The following is a 19,614-nucleotide window of genomic DNA, read 5'->3' as shown; positions in this document are numbered from 1 at the left end:
TTTCTGTGTCTCTGAATTGTTCTACCCCAGATATTTTCTATATGTAAAAATACACATTTTTGTCCTGTCTGGCTTATTTTACTTTGCATACTATGATCAGCATTGTGCATGCTGTAGCACATGTCAGGACTTGGGTTTTTTTTTTCTTTGGGTGGGGGGTCACCCCGGCAGTGCTCAGGGGTTACTCCTGGTTCTATGTTCAGAAATTTCTCCTGGCAGGCACGGGGGACCATATGGGATACCGGGATTTGGTATGCAAGGCAAACACCCTACCTTCATGCTATCTCTCCGCGTCCCCCCCCCCTTTTTTTTTTATTTTTGGGTCACACCCAGCAGCGCTCAGGGGTTACTGCTGGCTCTATGCTCAGAAATTGCTCCTGGCAGGCACGGGGGACCATATGGGATGTCGGGATTCAAACCACTGTCCATCCTGGATCGGCTGTGTGCAAGGCAAAAAGACCCTACCGCTGTGCTATCTCTCCAGCCGCAGGACTTGTTATTTTTATGATTGACTATTTGTCTGTATGGCCACATCATGGGTTGTTATCCATTCATCTGTTAGTAGACACAGGTTGTCTTTAACTTTTGACTGTTATCAGTCATACTGCTGTGAGCCTAGAAATACACGGTGTGTTTAGTTCTGTTTGTATTTTGAGGAGTAGATATCTAGGAGTGGAATTGATGTCATAAAGTAGGTAATTCCATATTTATTTGGGTATTACCGAATTCTGCTTTACTTTTAATTTTTATTTTGTTGTAGTTATCTTTGAGCCACACCTGCCAGTGCTCAGGCTACTTCTGGCTGTGCATTTAGAAATCACTCGGGTGGTGCCGGGGAGACCATATGGAATGCTAAGGATCGAACCCAGTTAGGCCTCGTACAAAGCAGACACCCTCTCTGTGTTTTAGCTCTGGCCACTGGTTCTTGTTTTTTTTTTTTTTTTTAATTTTTTAATCTACAATGCTTATGCCAGTGTTTGTGGAAAGCTTGGTTAGTGCTTTTGCTTATTCATAATGCCTTGAAGTGAGATGAGTGGGTGGAGAGGCACCTTGGAGACTTCCTGCTTAATGCTGACCTAGAGGATTGGGCCTGTGACCTCTGTGCCCGAGTGCCCAGACCAGCCCTGTCTGAGATCCTTCACTGTTTTGACACTTGAGAACCTCAGTGTGGCCAGAGGAGTGACTTGGCATTTTCTGGTCTCCTCCTCCTAAGTCTGCCTATGCAGCCCTTTTGCATCCCACTTCTTACCCTGTATCTGGCTCTCTTTTTTCCCCATCCAGCCAGCACACATAAGCTGTATTTGGCATCTAGAAGAGATTTGGGAGCCTCCTGCTTCTCCTTTGCTGCCTTTCCTGAGCCTCTGTGCCATCCCGCTTCTTAGCTTCCCCCCTCCTATTTCTTCCCGCTCTCCGGTCACAGTTCTACAGCGAGTCGGGCATGCCCACCAAGCACCTGTCAGACAGCGTGTGTGCCGTGTGCGGGCAGCAGATCTTTGTGGACGTCAGTGAAGAAGGCATCATTGAGAACACATACAGGCTGTCCTGCAACCATGTGTATCCTGCCCATGCTCAGGGATTTTGCTGTGCTAGTAGCTGTGCCACTAGGACAGGGAGACTTTGTCCTGGGCCATGTGTGACAGTCACAGGGAAGACACCTGGGTGGCATTTCTGCAGGCGAGACCAATGCCCAGGGCTTACCTATATCATGTTTATCATAAGTGGATCCTTATAGTTAGCACTGACATTTTGATACTGCAGCTCTAGGTCATCCCCATGGCTTGAGAGCCCTAGCCCCTTTCTCATTCTGAGTTTCCCAGTGTGGTTCTTCAGGAATGGGGGAACTTGGGCCCAAGTCACAACCTGAGGCTTCTCTTCATTTTCTCAATTCAGGTTCTCTTTCTTGGGTCTCAGTAAGGGAGTGGGGCCAATTTGGGAGGTCAGTAGAGGCACCCCTGAAACAGAATCCCCAGCTCCCTCTCTAGATCCTGACCTATAAGAAGAAAAGGAAGAGCCTCCTCACCCGGGCTGCTCCGCCAGTGCTTTAGAGTCAGGCTGGCCAGGGAAAGGACTAGAAACTATTCAAACTGCCCCCAAGAAAAGCACAACCTCTTCCTGGATTACTGTTAAGACTCAGCTGCCCATGACTAACCCTGTACAGCCCCATGTTGTTTCCTCCTGTCCCCTCTCAGTCACTGTCCTCATTCATGGGGAAGTAGGCAGAGAAGGGACTTACCTAGGTTAATTAGTGGCTAAGAGGTGAAGACAGGCCTTGATCTTTCTCCAGAGTGGGTGCAGTTTCACCAGAGTCAGGCTGCCCATCCTGGCTGCTCACTGTTTCCCTTGACTATGGTACTCAGATTCCACGAGTTCTGTATCCGTGGCTGGTGCATTGTGGGAAAGAAGCAGACATGTCCCTACTGCAAAGAGAAGGTGGATCTCAAGAGGATGTTCAGCAACCCGTATCCTTTGTTTGGAAAGACAACTGGGGAACATGAATCAGCCTCAAACCCCTAGGCCTCTCCTACCCCTATCTCCCTCGAGATGAGCAGCCTGAGCAGGAATGGTTGCGGGTGCCCTGCACATAGCCATGTTCTCCCTAAGTTTCCCTCCCAGCCTGTGGGCCTACTCTTCCTCTCAGTGGAAAGTACCCGGCGTCTTGTCTAGGCCACCTCCACTCCCGTGGGGTTCCACACCAGCTCCCCCCACAACCCTGCTCCCCACTGCCCTTCCTTCTAAGTGTGTGTGTGGGGGCATTCATGTGCTCCCTGAAAGAACTCTATAGCCTGTCCAATACTCTAGGCCCTGGTCTGGCTAGAGCTGATGCTAAGGACCCACAGTCTTTTCTTTAACACATAGCAGCTGGGAGCGGCCTCATGTCATGTATGGGCAGTTGCTGGATTGGCTGCGTTACTTGGTGGCCTGGCAGCCTGTCATCATCGGCCTGGTCCAGGGCATCAACTACATCCTAGGTCTGGAGTAGCGGCACCGGAGCGCCCACCCACCCACCCACCACGGCCCTCGGGCACGTGCCTCCTGCCCTCCTGGTGGGCCAGACTCCTGGGACACTTGGGCCACTCAGAACCCACTCAGCTGTGTCTGGGCTGGGAAAGGTCTGGTGAAGAGCCTGGCCATTGGGACTGTTAGCAGTGGAGACTTTTTAAAAGAAAACTATTTTGATGAATATATTTAAAACTTTTTTATTGTGGAGCATAGGAATTGTCTCCCTGCAGGAGCAGGGTGGGCTAGAGCCCCAGCATTTTTGGTTTAAAGCCGTCTTCTCATCTCCCCCTCCTTTCCTCTGGGCTTGAGCTGGTATCCTGGAAGGGTAGAGGGGGTGGGCAGCCTCTAACCCACCATATGGAATGGGGGGGGACTCTGCTTTCCCCCTCCAGTCCAAGATCCTTAAGCTGCTTGAGATAAGTGGCACCTTGGGATTTTTTTTTTCCAACAAGCCCAGGGACCCCAGAACTCACTGGGGTCAGTATGGCTTAGATGACTACCCCTCTGCTGCTGGACTCTGCTGAGAGCAGAGCCATGATTGTTCAAAGCCGCTCCTTCTTCCACGGGAAGTGGTGAAGGTGCCAAAGGCCACACCATCTACCTGGAAGCACACACACATGTGTGGTGGTGCATGTGCACAGAGGCGTGATTGCCCTGAGGCATCCCATTAGCTGACCTTGAAGCTGGCAGGGTTCCCATTCCAGGAAACATCCCAGGCAGACATGTGTCTGAGAAGGAGTTCCAGTTGGTTGCCAGGCCTGGTCCCGGGGTTTTGGGATAAAGTGGGAGACACATGTGAGCCTTCAGCTTCAGTATCTTCGGGAGTCAGACTGGGACCCTCTTCAGGGCAGTAAGAACCAGAAAGATCCTGTTACTTCGTTCTGAATAAAGCTCCGTGAGCTGGGCTGGAAAGCTGACAATATTTCTTCTTCCCACTCCTGTCCCTAGGGGCCCTGGACATGTCTGTCTTTTGGTGGGCCTGTTTGCATGCTGGGACAAAAGGGGTAGGGGATTCTGGCTCCTACCTTGTGGCCACAAGGTCCCTGGGTATCACTGGCCCCTTCACAAGTATATGCACAGCACCGGGGGGAGGGGTCAGTTCCAATCATTCCAGCACCCCCCAGTACACTCATAATTTGGACTCCCTACACGAAGATGGGACACACCTGTGGTCCCCAATCTCCTGCTGTGATCTTCAGGGAGATGAAAGGGAGAGGTGGAAACACCTGGGTTACCCTCCCACACCACTTTCCTACATCTCACTCCTGGGTGCAAATCTCTGCCTCCACACTGCCGAGGAATCTCATGCTTCATGGGAAGTTTCTTTCAGCCAGGAACTGGGCAGGTGAGGATGTCAGCTAGAGGAAGGGTGACCATCTTCATGGTGTTTAGGATGATGAGAGATGTTCTTCTAAGCACAAGCCAGAAATCCTAACAGCTCAGTTTGGGTCACAATAGATATTCTAAGCCCATTTATGCTCCAAACCTTGTTCTTCGGCAAAGCAGTATCCACAGAGCCCACGCTTCTCTTCGCCCCCACCCCAAAGTGAGCCTTGCTTCTATTTCCTTCCTTTCTCTCCTTACCTGCATCCAATGGCTCTGTTTAGTTGTTGCTGGAATGGCTCTGTTGTTGCTGAAATCAGTGTGGGTTCCCAGGGCCAGGGTTCCCTCCTTCCAGGGCCTCGGTCTCCCTCCATGTGTTCCAGTCCCTGGCTTGACTTTGGGAGGTGCCTGCAGACCCGCACACCCTGTGCTGTGATTGGTCGCTGCCCTTCACCCCAGTTCCGAGGTAGAAACATTGCAGACGGCTCTACAGCACCTCTGAGCTCAGGTAGGAGGCTTAGTTTATATGGTGTTGGCCTGAAGCAGTGGCCAAATAAAGGGCTGGAAGGTGAGTGTGAAAGTGATGGCTGGGGAGATGGTTCAGCAGTACAGCCTGTTCCTTGCAAGTGTGGGGCTCTAGGTAAGGGGTGAGGGGCCCAAGATAGGGCCAAAATGTGATGGGCTGATAAGACTTTTAGCCTAAAATAGTCAAAGTGATTGATTACTTGGGGTCCCTAGGGCCTTAGGTGTCTCCACGAACACATATGACTGAAGGAAGATGCTGAGGACTGCATGGTAACCCTACAGGACCCTCAGTAGGACCAAAGAATGAAGAAGGTTGAGATACACTGTTTTGTCCACACTCCATGTGAGAGGCGAATTCAAGAGTTCGCTCCCCTGGTATATTGAGAAAGGGGCCTGGGTGACTGGTAGGTTCCTGACCCTGGTTCCATTTGAGGCACACTGTTCAGGGATCTTGAAAGCTGGCGTGGACTGTTTGATGTGCAATCACCAGAGTACAAAAGTAAACACTTTACCCCACTACTCAGTTATTTTTGGTGATGTCTTTTGAGCCACACCTGGAGGTTCTCAGGGCTGACCCCTGGCTCTGTGTTCAGGGATCCCTCCTAGATGGCTCAGGCATATGGGCTACAAGCAAATACCTGCTATACTAGCTCTAGCCCCTGATATAATGTTTCTGTTTTTGGCCCTGACAGTGCTCCGAGGTTACCCTGGCTCTGCTTTTAGGAATCACTCCTAGCAGGTTCAAGGCCAAACCTAATTTGAACACATACAAGGAAAGCATCCTATCCAATTACTCCAGTCCCCTTGGATGTGTGGGGATTTGTTTGTTTGTTTTAATTTTGGGTTCTTGAGCTATTCCAATAGTGCTCTCAGGGATCACTCCAGGCTCTGCTCTTAGGATTACTTCTGACAGTCTTGGAAGACCATATGGGATGCTGGGGATCGAACCTGTCAGTGATGTACAAGGCAAAAGCCCTGGGGCCGGCGAGGTGGCGCTAGAAGTAAGGTGTCTGCCTTGCAAGCGCTAGCCAAGGAAAGATCACGACCATGGTTCTATCCCCCGGTGTCCCATATGCTCCCCCCAAGCCAGGGGTAATTTCTGAGCTCTTAGCCAGGAGTAACCCCTGAGCATCAAACGTGTGTGGCCCGAAAAATACCAAAAAAAAAAAAAAAAAAAAAAAAAAAAAACACCACAAGGCAAAAGCCTTACTGTCTCTGGCATATTTAGCTTGAGAAGTGAAAGTGACAGTAAGGGCAGCATTCCCAGAAACCTTGCTTTCTGTCCTTCCCGGCATGTCTCCACAGAAAACCAAACCCACTTTAGTAAGAGTCCCCACCCCTTTCAGGGGCCTTACTTTTTCCCCCTCTGGTGAAGGGGTCTGATTACACTAGTAACCAGCATGACTACTGGATAACAGGATGGGGGATCAGGCAGGGTTGGGTGCTGCCAATGTTTGCTCTCTTGACAAGTGAAAGGAGCTGATGCCTGTCCTCTTCATTCGAATGCCTGGTGAAGTAAGTCCAACGGAAGTTGCTTGCCAACCAAACAATATTCAGATCTGGGGGATGGGAAGCCCCCCAGGCAGGGATGGAGTGTGTGGATGGGACCCATGATTTGTATGCTATGTTTTCACTTTATTTCCAGCACCTCATGGTTTAAGGACTCAAGGGGAGGAGTCCTTTAGCTCTGAGGACTAAGGAATGACCTTACATACCTTTACCAAAGCTCCATTATACATACAGACCCAGGAAGAGTCTGGCATTTGCAGGAAGAGGGGCCATGGTCTGTGCACAATTGTGAAAATCGTTGCCTAACAAGAAAGACGTAGTTTCTCTTCCCCAATTGCAATTATATAGAGCGAGGCTGTTAGTTCCTCACACATAGCATGACCATGAGGCAGGCTCGGATGCCAGGTGGGACCTGAGGTTTGGGGGCCAGGGAATGGGAAGAGGAAAGCGCTTTGGGCTTGAGCCCCAGATGCTCAAATGCATTGGGCAGTACTGTCTGCAGCCTCGTCTGGACATGCAGCTGTGGCTCCATTTCAGAGGGCCAGGAATGACCTTCCTCCTGGCACCCAGGCTGCTACTTCCTATCTAATTGGGCTGACCAAACACGGATGCTGCGTTCCCAGCAGTAGGTAAGACACCTGCTTAAAATGTCCTTCCCTCAGAACCCAGCGCTATGCAGGTCCTGCTTCTGTGTGCCCACGTTGTCTGTCACCTGGTCCTAGCCAGCGCAACACCTCAAGCCACCACAACTCAGCAGTGCCCAGCGTTGGAGGTGACCTGGTCTCTAGGGGAAGCCCCATCGAGTAAGGAGCTATGGTGACAGGAGCCCACGTGGGCACTGAGGGCTGAAGGGCGGGCTTGCTGCTTGAGATGCTGCAGAATGGGGTCAGGATGGGGGTGGGACTCACAGAAGCAACCCATTCCAAGGCTGTTCCTCCTCCTCTTCACTTTTTTTTTTTTTTATAATTTGAGCTGTTTGTTTGTTTGTTTTTGGGCCACACCTGGCAGCGCTCAGGGGCTACTCCTGGCTAACTGCTCAGTAATAGCTTCTGGCAGGCATGGGGGACCATATGGGAAGCTGGGATTCGAACCAACAACTTTAGGTCCTGGGTTGGCTGTTGCAAATGCCGCTGTGCTATCTCTCCGCCCCTCCTCTTAATTTTCCTCTTGGAGCTTCTGGTTGTCATCCTCTGGAGTAAGGCTCTCTCCCCACCACCACCCATGAGTGTGCCTGCCAAAGATGCCTGAGTCAGGGGGCTTCTGGTTGTCATCCTCTGGAGTAAGGCTCTCTCCCCACCACCACCCATGAGTGTGCCTGCCAAAGATGCCTGAGTCAGAGGAGATGCAGCTGACTAGACCATAGGTGGGCAGGAGAGCTGATTGCCTCCTGTACAATCCTCCAGATGGAATGGTCACCTTGACCTGTACGGCCTGCAGCCACTTCTCCCACTTCAGCATCCTCTACTGGCTGGGTAATGGCTCCTTCATTGAGCATCTCCCAGGCCCACTACATGAGGGCAGCACCAGGTGAGGTGTAGGTTCAAGGGTTCAGGGGGTGGGGGGGGAGAGGCTCCTCCTCCCATACCCCCTCACATTCATTTCTCTGCCATAGCCGGGCCCACAGCAGCGCACACACCCAGCTCAGGAACTCGTTGGTGCTAGAGCAACTGAATCTAGCCCTGTGCAGCACTAACTTCACCTGTGTCTTTGCTGACCCTGCAGTCACCGCCCAGCACCATGTCATCCTGTCTCAGTCATGGGTGAGGAACCTATGATGGTTTCTAGGGACAAGAAAGGCTCTGCCCTGCATATAGGGCAGGTTCAGGTGCCCAGAGAACCCCTGCTAATGCCAGAGGGAAGTGGCAAAGAGTGACTTCTGTCTTAACTCTTGTCCTGTTCCCTAGGAGGTGCCACCCTGTCATCCAGAAGCCTCATCTTCCAGTCACAACCTGGAGCCACAGCCGCCCACGGTGCCAGGAGTAAGCCCAGGGCCAACACCCTTGCCTTGATGCGCCTGCAAAGCTTGCATTTTGCTCCCATCCATAAATATAGAACCTCTTGGGAGTTGGCCTAGGAATGGCTGGCATGTGTCCTTCCTGAACCCACTATCCCCCCAAATGTAACCTGTCTTGAATGTTTCCAGCTTCCTTCTCTGCTGTAGCAGAGGCCTACAAACCTGGCTGGAACTATTTCTTCCTTCTCTGCTGTAGCAGAGGCCTACAAACCTGGCTGGAACTATTTCTTCCTCCAAGTCTCCAGATGTATTTTCCTCCATCAACTTAGCTGGACACCAATAATATAAGTGATTTCTCCCAACACATGCTGATGTCTCATTTACCATTGTTGTGCACTGGGAGAGACTTGTGAACAATGGGCTTCTCCATACCACCCCTACTGCAAAGTCACACAGCATGCAAGGGAGAAAAATAGACTTTATTTACATGTAATAACATTTAGAAAAGATCCATTCCTGGCCCTTAAAAACCTTCCCATCACTCCAACCCTACCCCAATATAAGTCTGAGGAAGGAGAGGGTGAGCTGCCCCCATGAGGCACAGGTCCTGGAAGAGAATACCCTCCAGGTAGCTGTGGCCTTAGAAGAGGGGAACACCTGGGGGTGGGGTGCTCCCACATCAATGCCCAGTCCTGGACTTCAAGAGCAAGGGCCCTGCTCAGCCCGATCACCAGGAACAACAGGGACCAGGACCTGCTCCTCCAGTGGTCCCTTCTCGATCCAGAAGATAGGCCAGGCCCAGCCCTGGTGCCCATCTCCTCCAACCTGGCTGTGAAGGAAGTAACTGCTCTAGGGGAACATGAGGGGTTAGGGGAGTGGGGCCAGACCCTCCAGGCTGCCCAGGCCCACTTGAGGACACAAGTCTGACACCTCGCAGAAGCTCCTCGAAGGGCCAACAAGCAGACAGGTGGAGTGTTGGCAGCATCACCACTCTTGGCCTGGGAGCTACAAGAAGGCACTGAGGGGGTGGTGGCAGGAGAAGGACCAGGTGAGGTCAGCATCAGGGACAGGTGGGGCCACTCACTGGTACTGGCCCTTTAGTGCTTGGCCTGGAAGACATTCACAGGGTGAGTGAATGGAGACGCCTTCCTACCCCACACTACCTCGGAGGGCAGCCCTCGGCTCCATGTCTACCTTGCCCTTGGCCCGCAGAGGGGTGGTGGCAGCAGCAGTGGCAATACGAGGGGAACGGCGGGTTCCACTGCGGGTGTTGGGGGAGGCCTTTGACAGGACTTCCTTGGAGGCCTTCCTCCGAAGAAGGCTGTTCCCCAGTTTCTTAGGTGTGTTAAGGATGCTGAAGGCCATCGACTGGCGGCGGTCAGCCTGTGGAAAGGGCAGTGAGGTGGGACCCCCCTCTTCCCTGCGCAGCTGCCCTGGGGTCTCCTCCGTGTTGGGCCTTTGTGTGTGCCCCACTAACCTGTTTAACGGCTGCTTTCTTCTGGACCTCAGCAGTATTCTGCCTGCGCCCCTCATGTCGGTCCCGGGGAGTCATGGGGCGTGGGAAGCAGCTTGTGGCCTTCTTGGACTGTAGGGCAGAGGACAGTGAGGTAGGTGGCATTCCTGCCATGGTGCCCCTGGAGCCCTGGTATGGTGCGAGAGTGGCTGGGGAGCCAGTGTCACCTACCTCAGGTGTGCCAGGGCCCTGATGGGATTCAGAGGAGACCCGTTTGCGCTGCCTGGTGGTGATGCCCTCAGTGACCTGGGTGGGCTGTATGCTGGCTCTGCGCAAAGTCTCACGGGGGTCCCCAGTTTTCATTTCCTCATCTGTGATGGTGGTCAGGCCCAAGGAAGGCTGTGTGAGGTAGAGCAGTGTCAGATGTGGAGAAGAAGCAGGAGCGTCCCAAAACTGAGGCCCTGCAACACAGCTGGGAGTACGGGCAGCCAGTGCAGTATACCTGCTACTCACCCTAGATTCCAAGGGGTAGGAGGTCTTGAGGTGCGGGGGGCAGACTCGGTTGCGCTGCTGCAGCTCTGCAATCCGGTTCCAGTCATCGAGCGGCTCGGGCTCATCTTGGCAAGTGCTCATGTAAAAGCTGTTCCTTTCTAGGGGAGGCACAGTTGGGACCAGGAGGTTGCAGGGAGCCTCCTGCCATTTGATGGCCTACATAGCACCTTCCAGCACTACAGACACACACTCCTCTGGCAGAAGAGGGTCAGAGGCAAAGGCCACAACAGACACAGATTAAGTGCCAGAAGGTGAGGACAGGGAATTGACAGGAAGATCCTTGAAGTTATCAGCTCCTAGCAGGGCCTGAGGCTAGATAGAGAAAGCCCTTCCAGCTGCTGCAGTCTGGCGCTGCCTACTGGCAAGACTCGGTAAGAAAAGTAGCCAGGCGACTACCATTTTGAGAACATCTGGCTGTGGGTTTCTAGTTTTACATGTGATGAGACTTCCCCGCCCCCCCTCACCTGGAGGGCCGCCACTGGATACCCCAGCCTGGGAGCGACGGGCAGAACTGCGTGTGGTGGGCCGGTAGCCAGGCAGGCTAAGCAGAGCTGAGTTGCTGTCATCTGGTGAGCCCAGGCGGGCTAAAGACTGGGCTGAGGCAGCAGCACGCAGGCCAGCCTGAGATGCGGGGGCAGATTGGGTACTGTAAAAGGAGGAGTTAGCACTGTCCGGCTCCTCTACATCCAGCTTCTGCAACAGAGGGCAAATTGGTTGTAGCAGGGACTGGAGCTCACTGCCGAAAGTCTCCTGGTGGAAGAAGTTCCTCAAGACCCTGCAGCACTTTGCCCCTGCTCCCAACCAATGTTTTGTTTTTTTTTTTTTTGGAGAGGGTTCATACCCAGCAATGCTCATGGGTTATTCCTGGCAGGCTTGGGGACCATATGGGATGCCAGGTATTAGAGCCAACTACAAGGCAAACACCCTACCCACAATGCTATTGCTCCGGCCCCAAACCAAGTTTTGATCGGTGGCTTGTCTGTGTACCCCAAGCCTGCGTGGGTTCATAACAGGATGCTTTCTCCTGCATACTGCACACATCAATGACAGTGTCAGACTGGCCCATGTCACAGTGGGTACCAGAGGTAGATTCAGAGGGTTCCAGGTCCTGAAGACCTCTCCCTCAGTCTCAACACAGCTGGCAGGACATTGACCTTCACCCAGAGCATGTGCAGTTATCTCCCCATCTTCTTGGCTGTGATCCTTCCATCACATCCCTACAGCCCATAAGGGCTCCCCTTTGGACAGGTATCCTTCCCTCCCCCCTGGCTACAAGTCAGAGACAGGGAAGAGGCCCTTGAGAGCAAGTGAGTGTTCCATGAGGCCCAAACCTGACCTTGGTCATGGTGATATTGATGATTTGGGTGGTGCGTCGGCGTGCAGAGCGGGTTTTCCGACCCGAGTCCAGGAACACATCCCCTAGAGAGTCTAGACTGCTCTCCAGGGGTGCCTGACCCCGAGCTGGGATGGGGGTGAAGTAGAGACTCTCCAGCGATTCTACCTTGGGGGGCAGGCGTTGGGAGATGGGCGATGCCGGCTCTCCAGGAATACTGGTGCCATCCGGCTGGGTGCGAGGCAGCTTGCTGTGAAAGAAACTCACTGAGATGCCATCCTTGGAACACCTCTTTGCTCCAGAGTCATTATTTCTCTCAGTTTTCTAAGTTACCAAGAAAGTCTTGGCTTTCACTCTTCTCCTACAGTGACCCATGGCACTCACAGGAATTATGTCCCAAAAGCTGTTTGTCTGTTCCTCCTATCACATGTAAACCTATTCCCCTCTTTTGCCTCATGTTCTCCTGCCTGGATTTCCAAGTCATCCTAAGAGCTGCCAGAGGCCCAAGAACAATAAAGACTTGAAGCAGGAAGCCAGGTTCATGCTTAGCTATGTCCTTGTGAGTGGACCTCAGTTTTATCTGATGAAGCAGAACCTACCTTAAAAGGCTGTGGAGTAAATTTGTTTTTCAAGCATCACAAGTGTCTAGCAAATACATGTGTTTAGGTATGTTTCTACTCTCAGCTTCTGACCTGAGATACAAATCTGACCACATATTTCCCTTGGGGCTTCAAACCCCATCCAAGGCTCCACATGCCTTTAAAAGGCTAAAGAGACCAGTTTCCAACCTCAGCACCCTGCAGTCCCCAAGCACCACCAGGAATGACTGTAGAGCACTGAGCTTGATTGGGGTAAGCCCCAGCCAAGAAGCTTAGGTCTAAAAGCTGCAAACTTGAGGTCCAGCAGAGTCTGAGTCCTTGAGCTCCCTATTTCCAGGTCAGTCAGCCTAACACAGCTCTACCCGTTGGGGTTCTTGGGGTCTCAGCAGAAGGCTACTGAAATGGGCTCAGACTCCCACCTAGACAGCTCCCAGCCAGCACACCTGCGTGTCTCTCCGCCCAACAAGCTTCCAGGCCTCAGGGAAGGACCTCCTGACCTGGTGACAGTAAGCGGGGTTCCTTCCTCGCAACTCAGGTCCAGACTGTCAATACTCAGGTCCAGCTGGGGCTTTGCCTGGGGCTCACGGCTCTTTAAAGCATCAGTAGCCACTTGGAACTTGCCCAGGTCTCGGAGCTGCTGGTCCGCATGGGCAACCTGGGAAGGAGAGGCAAAGGGTTTGGAGAAAGACACAGGAATCTCGTGGGCAGATATGAGAAAGGCTATTGGGGCTCACCTGAGCCTCCAAACTGCGCACTTGGGCAGTCAAGTGGCGGCAGCTCTGTTCAGCCTCCTTGGTCTTCAACCCAGCTTGCTGGAGCTCCCGGCCCAGCCGCTCAGCTTCAGCCCTCAGCTCCTTGTTTTCCTTCTGCAGTTGTTCCAGGCCCTGTAGCTGCTCCTGCAGCTCTTGGTTCTGCTGCTTCTTGGCATCATAATGTGTCTTGGCTTTCTCCATCTATGGGCAAATATGGGAGGGAGGTGGGAGTGGGCAGACGTGGGGCGAGGGTGCATGGGGCCTCAAGCCTTACCTGCAGTTTCTGTGTGTGTGGTTTTTGGGTCACACCCGGCAGCGCTCAGGGGTTACTCCTGGCTCTTCGCTCAGAAATCACTCCTGGCAGGCTCAGGGGACCATATGGGATGCCGGGATTCGAACCATTGTCCTGCATGAAAGGCAAACGCCTTACCTCATGCTATCTCTCTGGCCCCCTTACCTGCAGTTTGTAATGCTCAGCTGCCTGCTCCTTCTGGCTCAGCTGGGCCTGCAGCTCACTCAGTTGGGCCTGGAGGCGCTGCGCCTCCTGTTGGCTCTCACTGCCCTGAGTCTGAAAGCACAGGGAAAGCTCAGGGTGACATCTGGTTATTCCACCCAAACCAGTGGCTTGTCCTCAGATTCTAGAGCTCCATGCATATTTCCAGACTCTTGTCAATTCTCTCAGGAGATTATGGTCCCTATAGCTCCACTTGCCAAGTCCACTTCTGGGTTTTCCCTGTCCAGAGAAAGTAGTTTCTTGCACAGCTGTGCCAAAATCCTGTCTTTGCCTTTGCGATCAGTTTCTCCAGGAGAGCAGGTGTCCCAGTGAGGAAGAAAAAGGATCCCCGGGATTGCCCAGGTGTAGCACAGAGATAGAAATTAGCCAGTGAGCAGCTGGCTCGGGGTTTAGATTTGGCAACAGAGGGAAGGGTGTACTCTGGTCCACCCTCACTCCCAAATTGGCACAATCTTCTTGGTCTTGGGGAATAGGGCCTGTGCCTGGTACTGTGTCCCCCAACCCACCTGCCAGCAAGTGCTGAGTTTGTGGTAGAAACCACACAGGACCATGCCCTATCTTAGCAGGGAGGAATTCATCCCAGGCCATGCTCTTGGGCTGGAGGCAAGGCTGAGTTGGAGAAACAAGCTCTGAACTCCCGACAAGCTGATACCTGCTCTGGGGTAGGTATCAAGACAAGAGGCACTGGGGCACCCTTCCCTCTATCCCTCTATCCCCACACACAAGGATCTGCATATACCCTGCTGGGCAGAGAGCAAGCATTCCTTGCCATCTCACCTTGAGCTTTTGTTGCTGCGCCTTGCTGGCCTGTTCGTGGTCGCTCAGCTGTTTACTCAGGTCCTCTACCTGGGGAGGAGAGAGATACTCAGAGGAGGTACCCCCAGAGGCCATAGTGGGCCTTCCCCAGACTAGTCTTCCTGTTCTGTCCTCCAGTGAGAATAGCCTGTGCCAGTTCCAAAGCAAGAGCTCAGTGAAGCTCCCCAACTGCAGATAAGCCTGCAGAACCATCACCAAGGCCTGCCTGGTGGGGACAGGAATGAGGAACCTAGTCTAGGTCTCAAGCAAGCAGACTCAGGGAACACCCTGGATCCCTCTTAGTGGACAAAGTTAAGATGTCCCAGAGGTCATCAGCACTGATACTAGTGGTGTGGTGGCCAAGGTTGGCAGAAAGAAGAGATTGCTGGAAGGACAGGGCCCCCACTCCCAGAGCAGAGGAAGGGAGAAGACAAACTGTGTAGGCCACAGCACCCCAAGGTCCTATCTGGGCTAGAGCATGAACTATGAAGGCTGAGCCAGTGCGCCCTGACTACTGTCCACTGTGCCACTTATCTGCAAAGGAGGGGAGCTATGGGGTTACATCCTGCTTTGACTTATCCCAGCTTCCTCTTTGATACCCCCCCCTTTTTTTTAACCTGTAAAAGGCCCACCTAGATTTGATTATAGCTGGAGGTAGGTCTTCTGTCTTTTGTCTCTACCCTTCCGCACCTGATTGTGGACTGAACTGGTCAATAGAGATTGGTTTGGTTGGCTCCGGAAGTTGGAAGCCCTCCGACTCCATGCTTTTCACCCTCCTGCTTAGTTTGGTTTATTTCTCATGGAGTCCCTGCTTGAGACCCATTCTCCCAGGATTGGATTACAGTGAGTAGAGCCTTGCAGAGGCCAGCCTGCTGGCCTGGATAACAGGGCCACAGAAATCTGGGTGTCAGGGCTACAGCAGCTACCCTGTTCCCACTTCTGCGCCCGTATCTTATCTGGCACACCACCTGAACAGTTTCCCATCTGGAAAAGGGGACTGTGCAGGCCAGGCTTAGAGGGCCCCAGTCTCATCTTTTAGAGACAGAGTGGCAGACTAGAGTGGTCACAGGGGGTCAGTACCTCATCCAGCAGCCTGACTCACCCTGCCCTTGCATAGCTCTCAAAGACAATCTAATTCTAATGTCTCTCTCTCCTCTCTCTCGTCTCCTCTCTTGTCTCCTCTCTCTCCTCTCTCCTCTCTCCTATCTCTCCTCTCTCCCCTCTCCCCTCTCTCCCCCTCCCCCCCTCTCTCTTTTGGTTTTTAGGTCATACCCAGAGGCACTCAAAGGTTACTCTGGCTTCCTGCTCGGAAGTCACTCCTGGTGGACTTGGGGGTCCCTCCTGGATTGGCTGCTTGCAAGGCAAACACCCTACCACTGTGCTATCACTGTGCTATCTCTCCGACCCCTAGTCATTTTTTTAAAATATTTTTTATTTAAACACCTTGGTTACAAACATGATTGTAGTTGTGTTTCAGTATTTTTAAATGATGGTTTGACTCTAGTTCCCAGGCAGCCTTGGCAGCCCTGAAGGCTGGGCCTGTGGACTCAGGCCAAGCTCTTCAATCACTGGAGTTTTTTCTGTATTCCTTCTCTTTTTCTTTTAGTTTGGGGACCACACCCAGTGATGCTTAGGGCTTACTCTTGGCTCTGCATTCAAGATCACTCCTAATGGGGCTCAGAGGGTCATATTGGGGTCCTAAGGATCAAACTTGAATTGGCTGACTGCAAGATAAGTGACCTGCCCAGTGAACTACCCCCCATTTGTTTTCCTTAGGGGACAACAAACTTGAACTCCCTGCCCCCACCCACTCTACCTCCTCCCAGCATTCAGGAGTGGGAGAGACAGCAAGGAAGCACAGGCTCTGGAACACAGTGGAACTACCCTGCATTCAGGCCTGAGCCTTGGGTAGTATGGTGGGCCAAGCACCTTACCTGGACAACGAGTTTCTTCCTCTCCTCCTGGAACCGCTGCCTCTCCTCCAGGACCTTGGCCTTGGCACCCTCATACTTGGCAGTCATCACCTCCAGCTCCTGGGTTGCCCTCTGGGTTTCCCGCTGAATGTCAGCCAGACGGGATTCTGCTTCTGCGCGCGCTGCTGCCAGCTCTTGGCCATACTTCTCCCGGGCCTGATCCAGCTCCACTTCCAGAAACTGCCGGCCGAGGCTAGCCCGCTCACCCAGTCCCCGGTTCTCCTCAGCCAGCAGGCCGTGGGCCTTCTTCAGCATGCCCAGCTGTTCAGCATAGCTGGCTTTCTCTGCCCGCAGCTGCTGGGCAACTCGCTCTTGCTCTGCCACCTTTTGCCGCAAGGCTCCCAGGTCCCCGAGTTCGCGTTGGGCCCTCATCAGTTCTGCCCGCAGCCCCCCAGCCACCTGCTTGCTCTGCTCCAGCTCCTCACGATGGTGCTTCTCAGCTGCTGCCTGCTCAGCCTGTAGCTGCTGGCACAGGTGCTTGACCGGCAGCAGTTCACTCACTAGGGCCTGGGTGCTCGCGTGCTCGAGCTGCAGGGCGGAGAGCGCCTGCTCCTTCTGGAAGAACTTCTCCTGCCACGCCTTCAACTCCTGGCCCAGCTCCTCGGCCCGCTCGGCCTGCAAGGCCAGTTCCCGACGCAAGTTCTCGACAGCCCCACGCTGCTTCTCGGCCTCCTCTCTCAGGCTCTGCACCTCTTCCCGCAGAGCCGAACTGCGCTCGGCAGCGCGGGCACTGTTACTGGCAGTCTCAGTCTGCAGCAGGCGTAGCCGCTCCTCCAGCTTCTTGCTTTTCTCTGACTCGGCAAAAGCCAGCCGCTTCAACTCCTTGCTCTCGCCCTCCTTCTCCAGGACCTGGCGGTTCAGGATCGACACTTCCTCCTCTAAGCTGCTGATGAGGCTGTTTTTCCTCTCTGCCTCCTGCTGGCCCCGTGCCACCTGGGCCTTCCACTCCCCCTCGGCCTTGCTCTGGTCCTGGGCCTTGGCACGGAGTGCAGTCAGCTCCTTCTGGGCTGTAGCTAAGGAGTCCTGACTGTGTCCCAGTTCCTGTACCTTTGCCTCTAACTGGCCCCGCAGATTGTCCAGGGCCTCTGTGTGCTTAGTGCGCTCAGACTCCAGGCTACACTCCAGAGTTGAGGCCTTCTGCTGCCGTTCCCGGCACACCTGCTCTAGTCTGCTCACCTCTGCCCGCAAGGCCTCCAGCTCTGGGCTAGGCCGCTGGGCCTTTCCAGATGCCTCCGATAGTGCACCAGAGTGGGTGGTGTCCTCCACTCCAGTCATCCCACCGGGCTGTTGGCATATCTCCTTCTTGGCCAGCTGTGCCTTCAGCAGCTCCATGGCCTTCCGGAGCTCCCCCACCTCTGTGTTCTGAGCAGCCTCTAGCCCTCGAAGCTGAGTTAGTTCCTGGTCCTTCCCTTCCTTCTCCCGCAGGGCAAGGGCCAGTGCTTCCTGCAGGTTGGCAAACTCCACCCGCTGCTCGTTGAGAGCATTCTGCAGCCGCATCTCCAGCTCTGCCTTAGCAGCTTTCTCCAGGGCCAGATCCGACTTGGCCTGGCCCTGCTCCTGGGCCAGCCTGGCCACCTCACGTTCCTGCTGCCCTCGCTCCTCCATCAGCGCAGCCCGCAGCCTGTCTAGCTCACTAGCCAGCCGCTTGGATTCATGCTCCATGGCCTGCAGGGTGGCCTGCATGCTGGAGAATGGGTGACCATGCTGCTCTTGACCGCCTGCCCTTGGGGGCTCCTTTTGGAGCTCCGGGGGGGCTGTCTCAGATGGCTCACCTGCCTTGCGCACCAAACTTTCCAGCTGGGCCACCTCCTTGCTATTGGCAGCCATCTTTTCCTGCAAGGCAGAAAGATCATCTGCTAGCTCCTGGGCCCGTGCCTCCTTCTCTTGGACCTGCTGGAGGGCACAGGCCAAGTCGGCATGGAGCTGAGCTAGTTCACTCTGCAGCTCCTTGTGGGCCTCCACCCCAGCCACCTTTGCCTTCGCCTCCTGGAGCTCCTGGTGGGCCTTCTCACATTCCTCCTTCAGGGCTGCCAGCTGTTCCTGGAACACAGCGCTGTGCTGGGCCTCCTCCTGCTTCCTGTCCTCATAACGCTTTTGCCAAGTGGCCACTTCTTTGGCCAGCTGTTCACACTCACTCTTGGCCCCACGCTGAGAGGCTATGGCCTCAGCCAGCTCCCGCCGCATGGCTTCTGTTTCGGCCTCCCGGGCCTCCCCAAGCTGCTGTAACCGGCCCTCCAGCCCCTTGCGCACAGACTTCTCCTCCTCTTGCTCTTTCCGGGCCTGCTTCTGCTGCTCCACCATGCTCTGGTTCTCTGCCTCCAGTCTGGAGAATCGCTGCCGCTGCTCTTCCAGGGCGGCGGCAGCCCTGCGCTTCTCCTCATCCAAGCGGCCCTTGCTGGCTTTTAAGGACTCCTCAAGGGTTTTGACCTGCTCCTGTAGCTGTTTCTTCTCCCGCATCACCAGCTCGCTCTCAGCCGCTTTCTGCTGCTCGGATGTCAGCTGGGACTGCAGCTCAGTGACCCGGGCCTGGGCCACGCTTTGGTCCTGGCAGGCTTTCTCGGCCTGGGCACGCAGCTCTTCCACCTTCTGGCTCAGCTTTGCCTTCTCCTGCTGGGCCTGTTTCTCTGAAGTCTGGGCCCGGTCTCGGGCATCATTAGCAGCATGAAGCTGCTGTTGCAGACTCTCAAGCTTAGTAGCCTTTTCCTCCTTCAAGGCTTTTAGCTGCTCTAGCGCCGAGTCCCTCTCCCTACAGGTGGCTTCCTGCTCCTTGGTGGCGGCAGCCAGCTGTTGGCTGTGGTCTCGCTGGGCAATCTCTCGCTCTTTGGTGGCCTCTTGCAACTGCTGCTCCTTCTGCTGCAGACTGCTGCTCAGCTGCTCCATCTGCTGGCGGAGGTCCTGCGAGGTCTGTTCCTGCTGCTGGAGGCTAAGGGCCAGTTGTGCTTGCTCTTGCTGGGCTTGCTGCCTCAGGTTGGCCAATTCCTGATCCTGCTGCTGGAGTGTAGCATTCAGAGTGGAGAGTTCAGAGGTGAGCGTGGTCACCTGGGCAGTCAGTTGGGTTCCCTGAGCCTGGGAGGCCTGTTCCAACTCTTCCTTGGCCTGGCGGATGGTAGACAGAGAGCCCTGCAGCTCGGCAATCAAACCAGCCAGCTGCTGCTTCTCCTCTTCAAAGTGGCCCCGCTCAGCCAGCAATTGGGCCTCCTGCTGACTCTGCTGGGTGGCCAGCGCCTCCACCTTGGCTTGGAGCTGGGCCTTGTCAGCAGCAAGTGTGGCTGCCTCCTGCTTCAGCGTTTCTAGCTGGTGAGACAAAGACAGAGGACATGACCACCTCAGAA

General features: G+C 54.2%; 3 protein-coding genes across 7 annotated transcripts in view; 2 read left to right on the top strand and 1 right to left on the bottom strand.

Moving 5' to 3' along the window:
* RNF121 (ring finger protein 121) overlaps positions 1-3,912 on the top strand; it is a 59,002-nt gene extending 55,090 nt beyond the window's left edge. Inside the window, exons 6-8 of one of the 2 annotated variants that reach the window (XM_049780419.1) lie at positions 1,421-1,554; positions 2,358-2,459; positions 2,860-3,912. In XM_049780419.1, coding sequence (XP_049636376.1) covers positions 1,421-1,554; positions 2,358-2,459; positions 2,860-2,980 — 357 coding nt within the window. In that variant the 3' untranslated portion in view covers positions 2,981-3,912. Of the gene's footprint in view, positions 1-1,420; positions 1,555-2,357; positions 2,460-2,856 lie in introns of both variants that reach the window. The other variant, XM_049780418.1, reaches the window with a different exon arrangement.
* Positions 3,913-6,282: 2,370 nt separating this feature from the next.
* On the top strand, positions 6,283-8,558 carry IL18BP (interleukin 18 binding protein). Of its 2 annotated transcripts, XM_049780456.1 has the most exons (5): positions 6,283-7,160; positions 7,761-7,884; positions 7,970-8,117; positions 8,265-8,336; positions 8,501-8,558. In XM_049780456.1, exons 1-5 carry the CDS (start codon positions 7,031-7,033, stop codon positions 8,516-8,518), a joined length of 492 nt encoding a protein of 163 aa, XP_049636413.1. In that variant the 5' UTR covers positions 6,283-7,030; the 3' UTR covers positions 8,519-8,558. The 2 variants fall into 2 exon arrangements, with proteins under 2 accessions (XP_049636413.1, XP_049636412.1); XM_049780455.1 differs by having other exon boundaries at positions 8,265-8,517.
* A 213-nt stretch (positions 8,559-8,771) lies between these two features.
* The window catches only part of NUMA1 (nuclear mitotic apparatus protein 1), an 81,001-nt gene continuing 70,158 nt past the window's right edge, over positions 8,772-19,614 (bottom strand). For all 3 annotated transcript variants that reach the window (XM_049780245.1, XM_049780246.1, XM_049780244.1), the window contains 12 exons: positions 16,244-19,576; positions 14,292-14,360; positions 13,458-13,568; positions 12,983-13,201; positions 12,746-12,903; positions 11,653-11,899; positions 10,781-11,009; positions 10,278-10,414; positions 9,996-10,163; positions 9,789-9,896; positions 9,506-9,694; positions 8,772-9,420 (listed from right to left, as the gene is read on the bottom strand). In XM_049780245.1, coding sequence (XP_049636202.1) covers positions 9,409-9,420; positions 9,506-9,694; positions 9,789-9,896; positions 9,996-10,163; positions 10,278-10,414; positions 10,781-11,009; positions 11,653-11,899; positions 12,746-12,903; positions 12,983-13,201; positions 13,458-13,568; positions 14,292-14,360; positions 16,244-19,576 — 4,980 coding nt within the window. In that variant the 3' untranslated portion in view covers positions 8,772-9,408. The remainder of the gene's footprint in view (positions 9,421-9,505; positions 9,695-9,788; positions 9,897-9,995; positions 10,164-10,277; positions 10,415-10,780; positions 11,010-11,652; positions 11,900-12,745; positions 12,904-12,982; positions 13,202-13,457; positions 13,569-14,291; positions 14,361-16,243; positions 19,577-19,614) is intronic.

Source organism: Suncus etruscus, chromosome 9 (genome assembly GCF_024139225.1).
Source record: "Suncus etruscus isolate mSunEtr1 chromosome 9, mSunEtr1.pri.cur, whole genome shotgun sequence".
NCBI classification, from domain to species: domain Eukaryota; kingdom Metazoa; phylum Chordata; class Mammalia; order Eulipotyphla; family Soricidae; genus Suncus; species Suncus etruscus.
The sequence above is the reverse complement of the archived record's forward strand: the minus strand, read 5'-3'. Positions and strand labels throughout refer to the sequence as shown.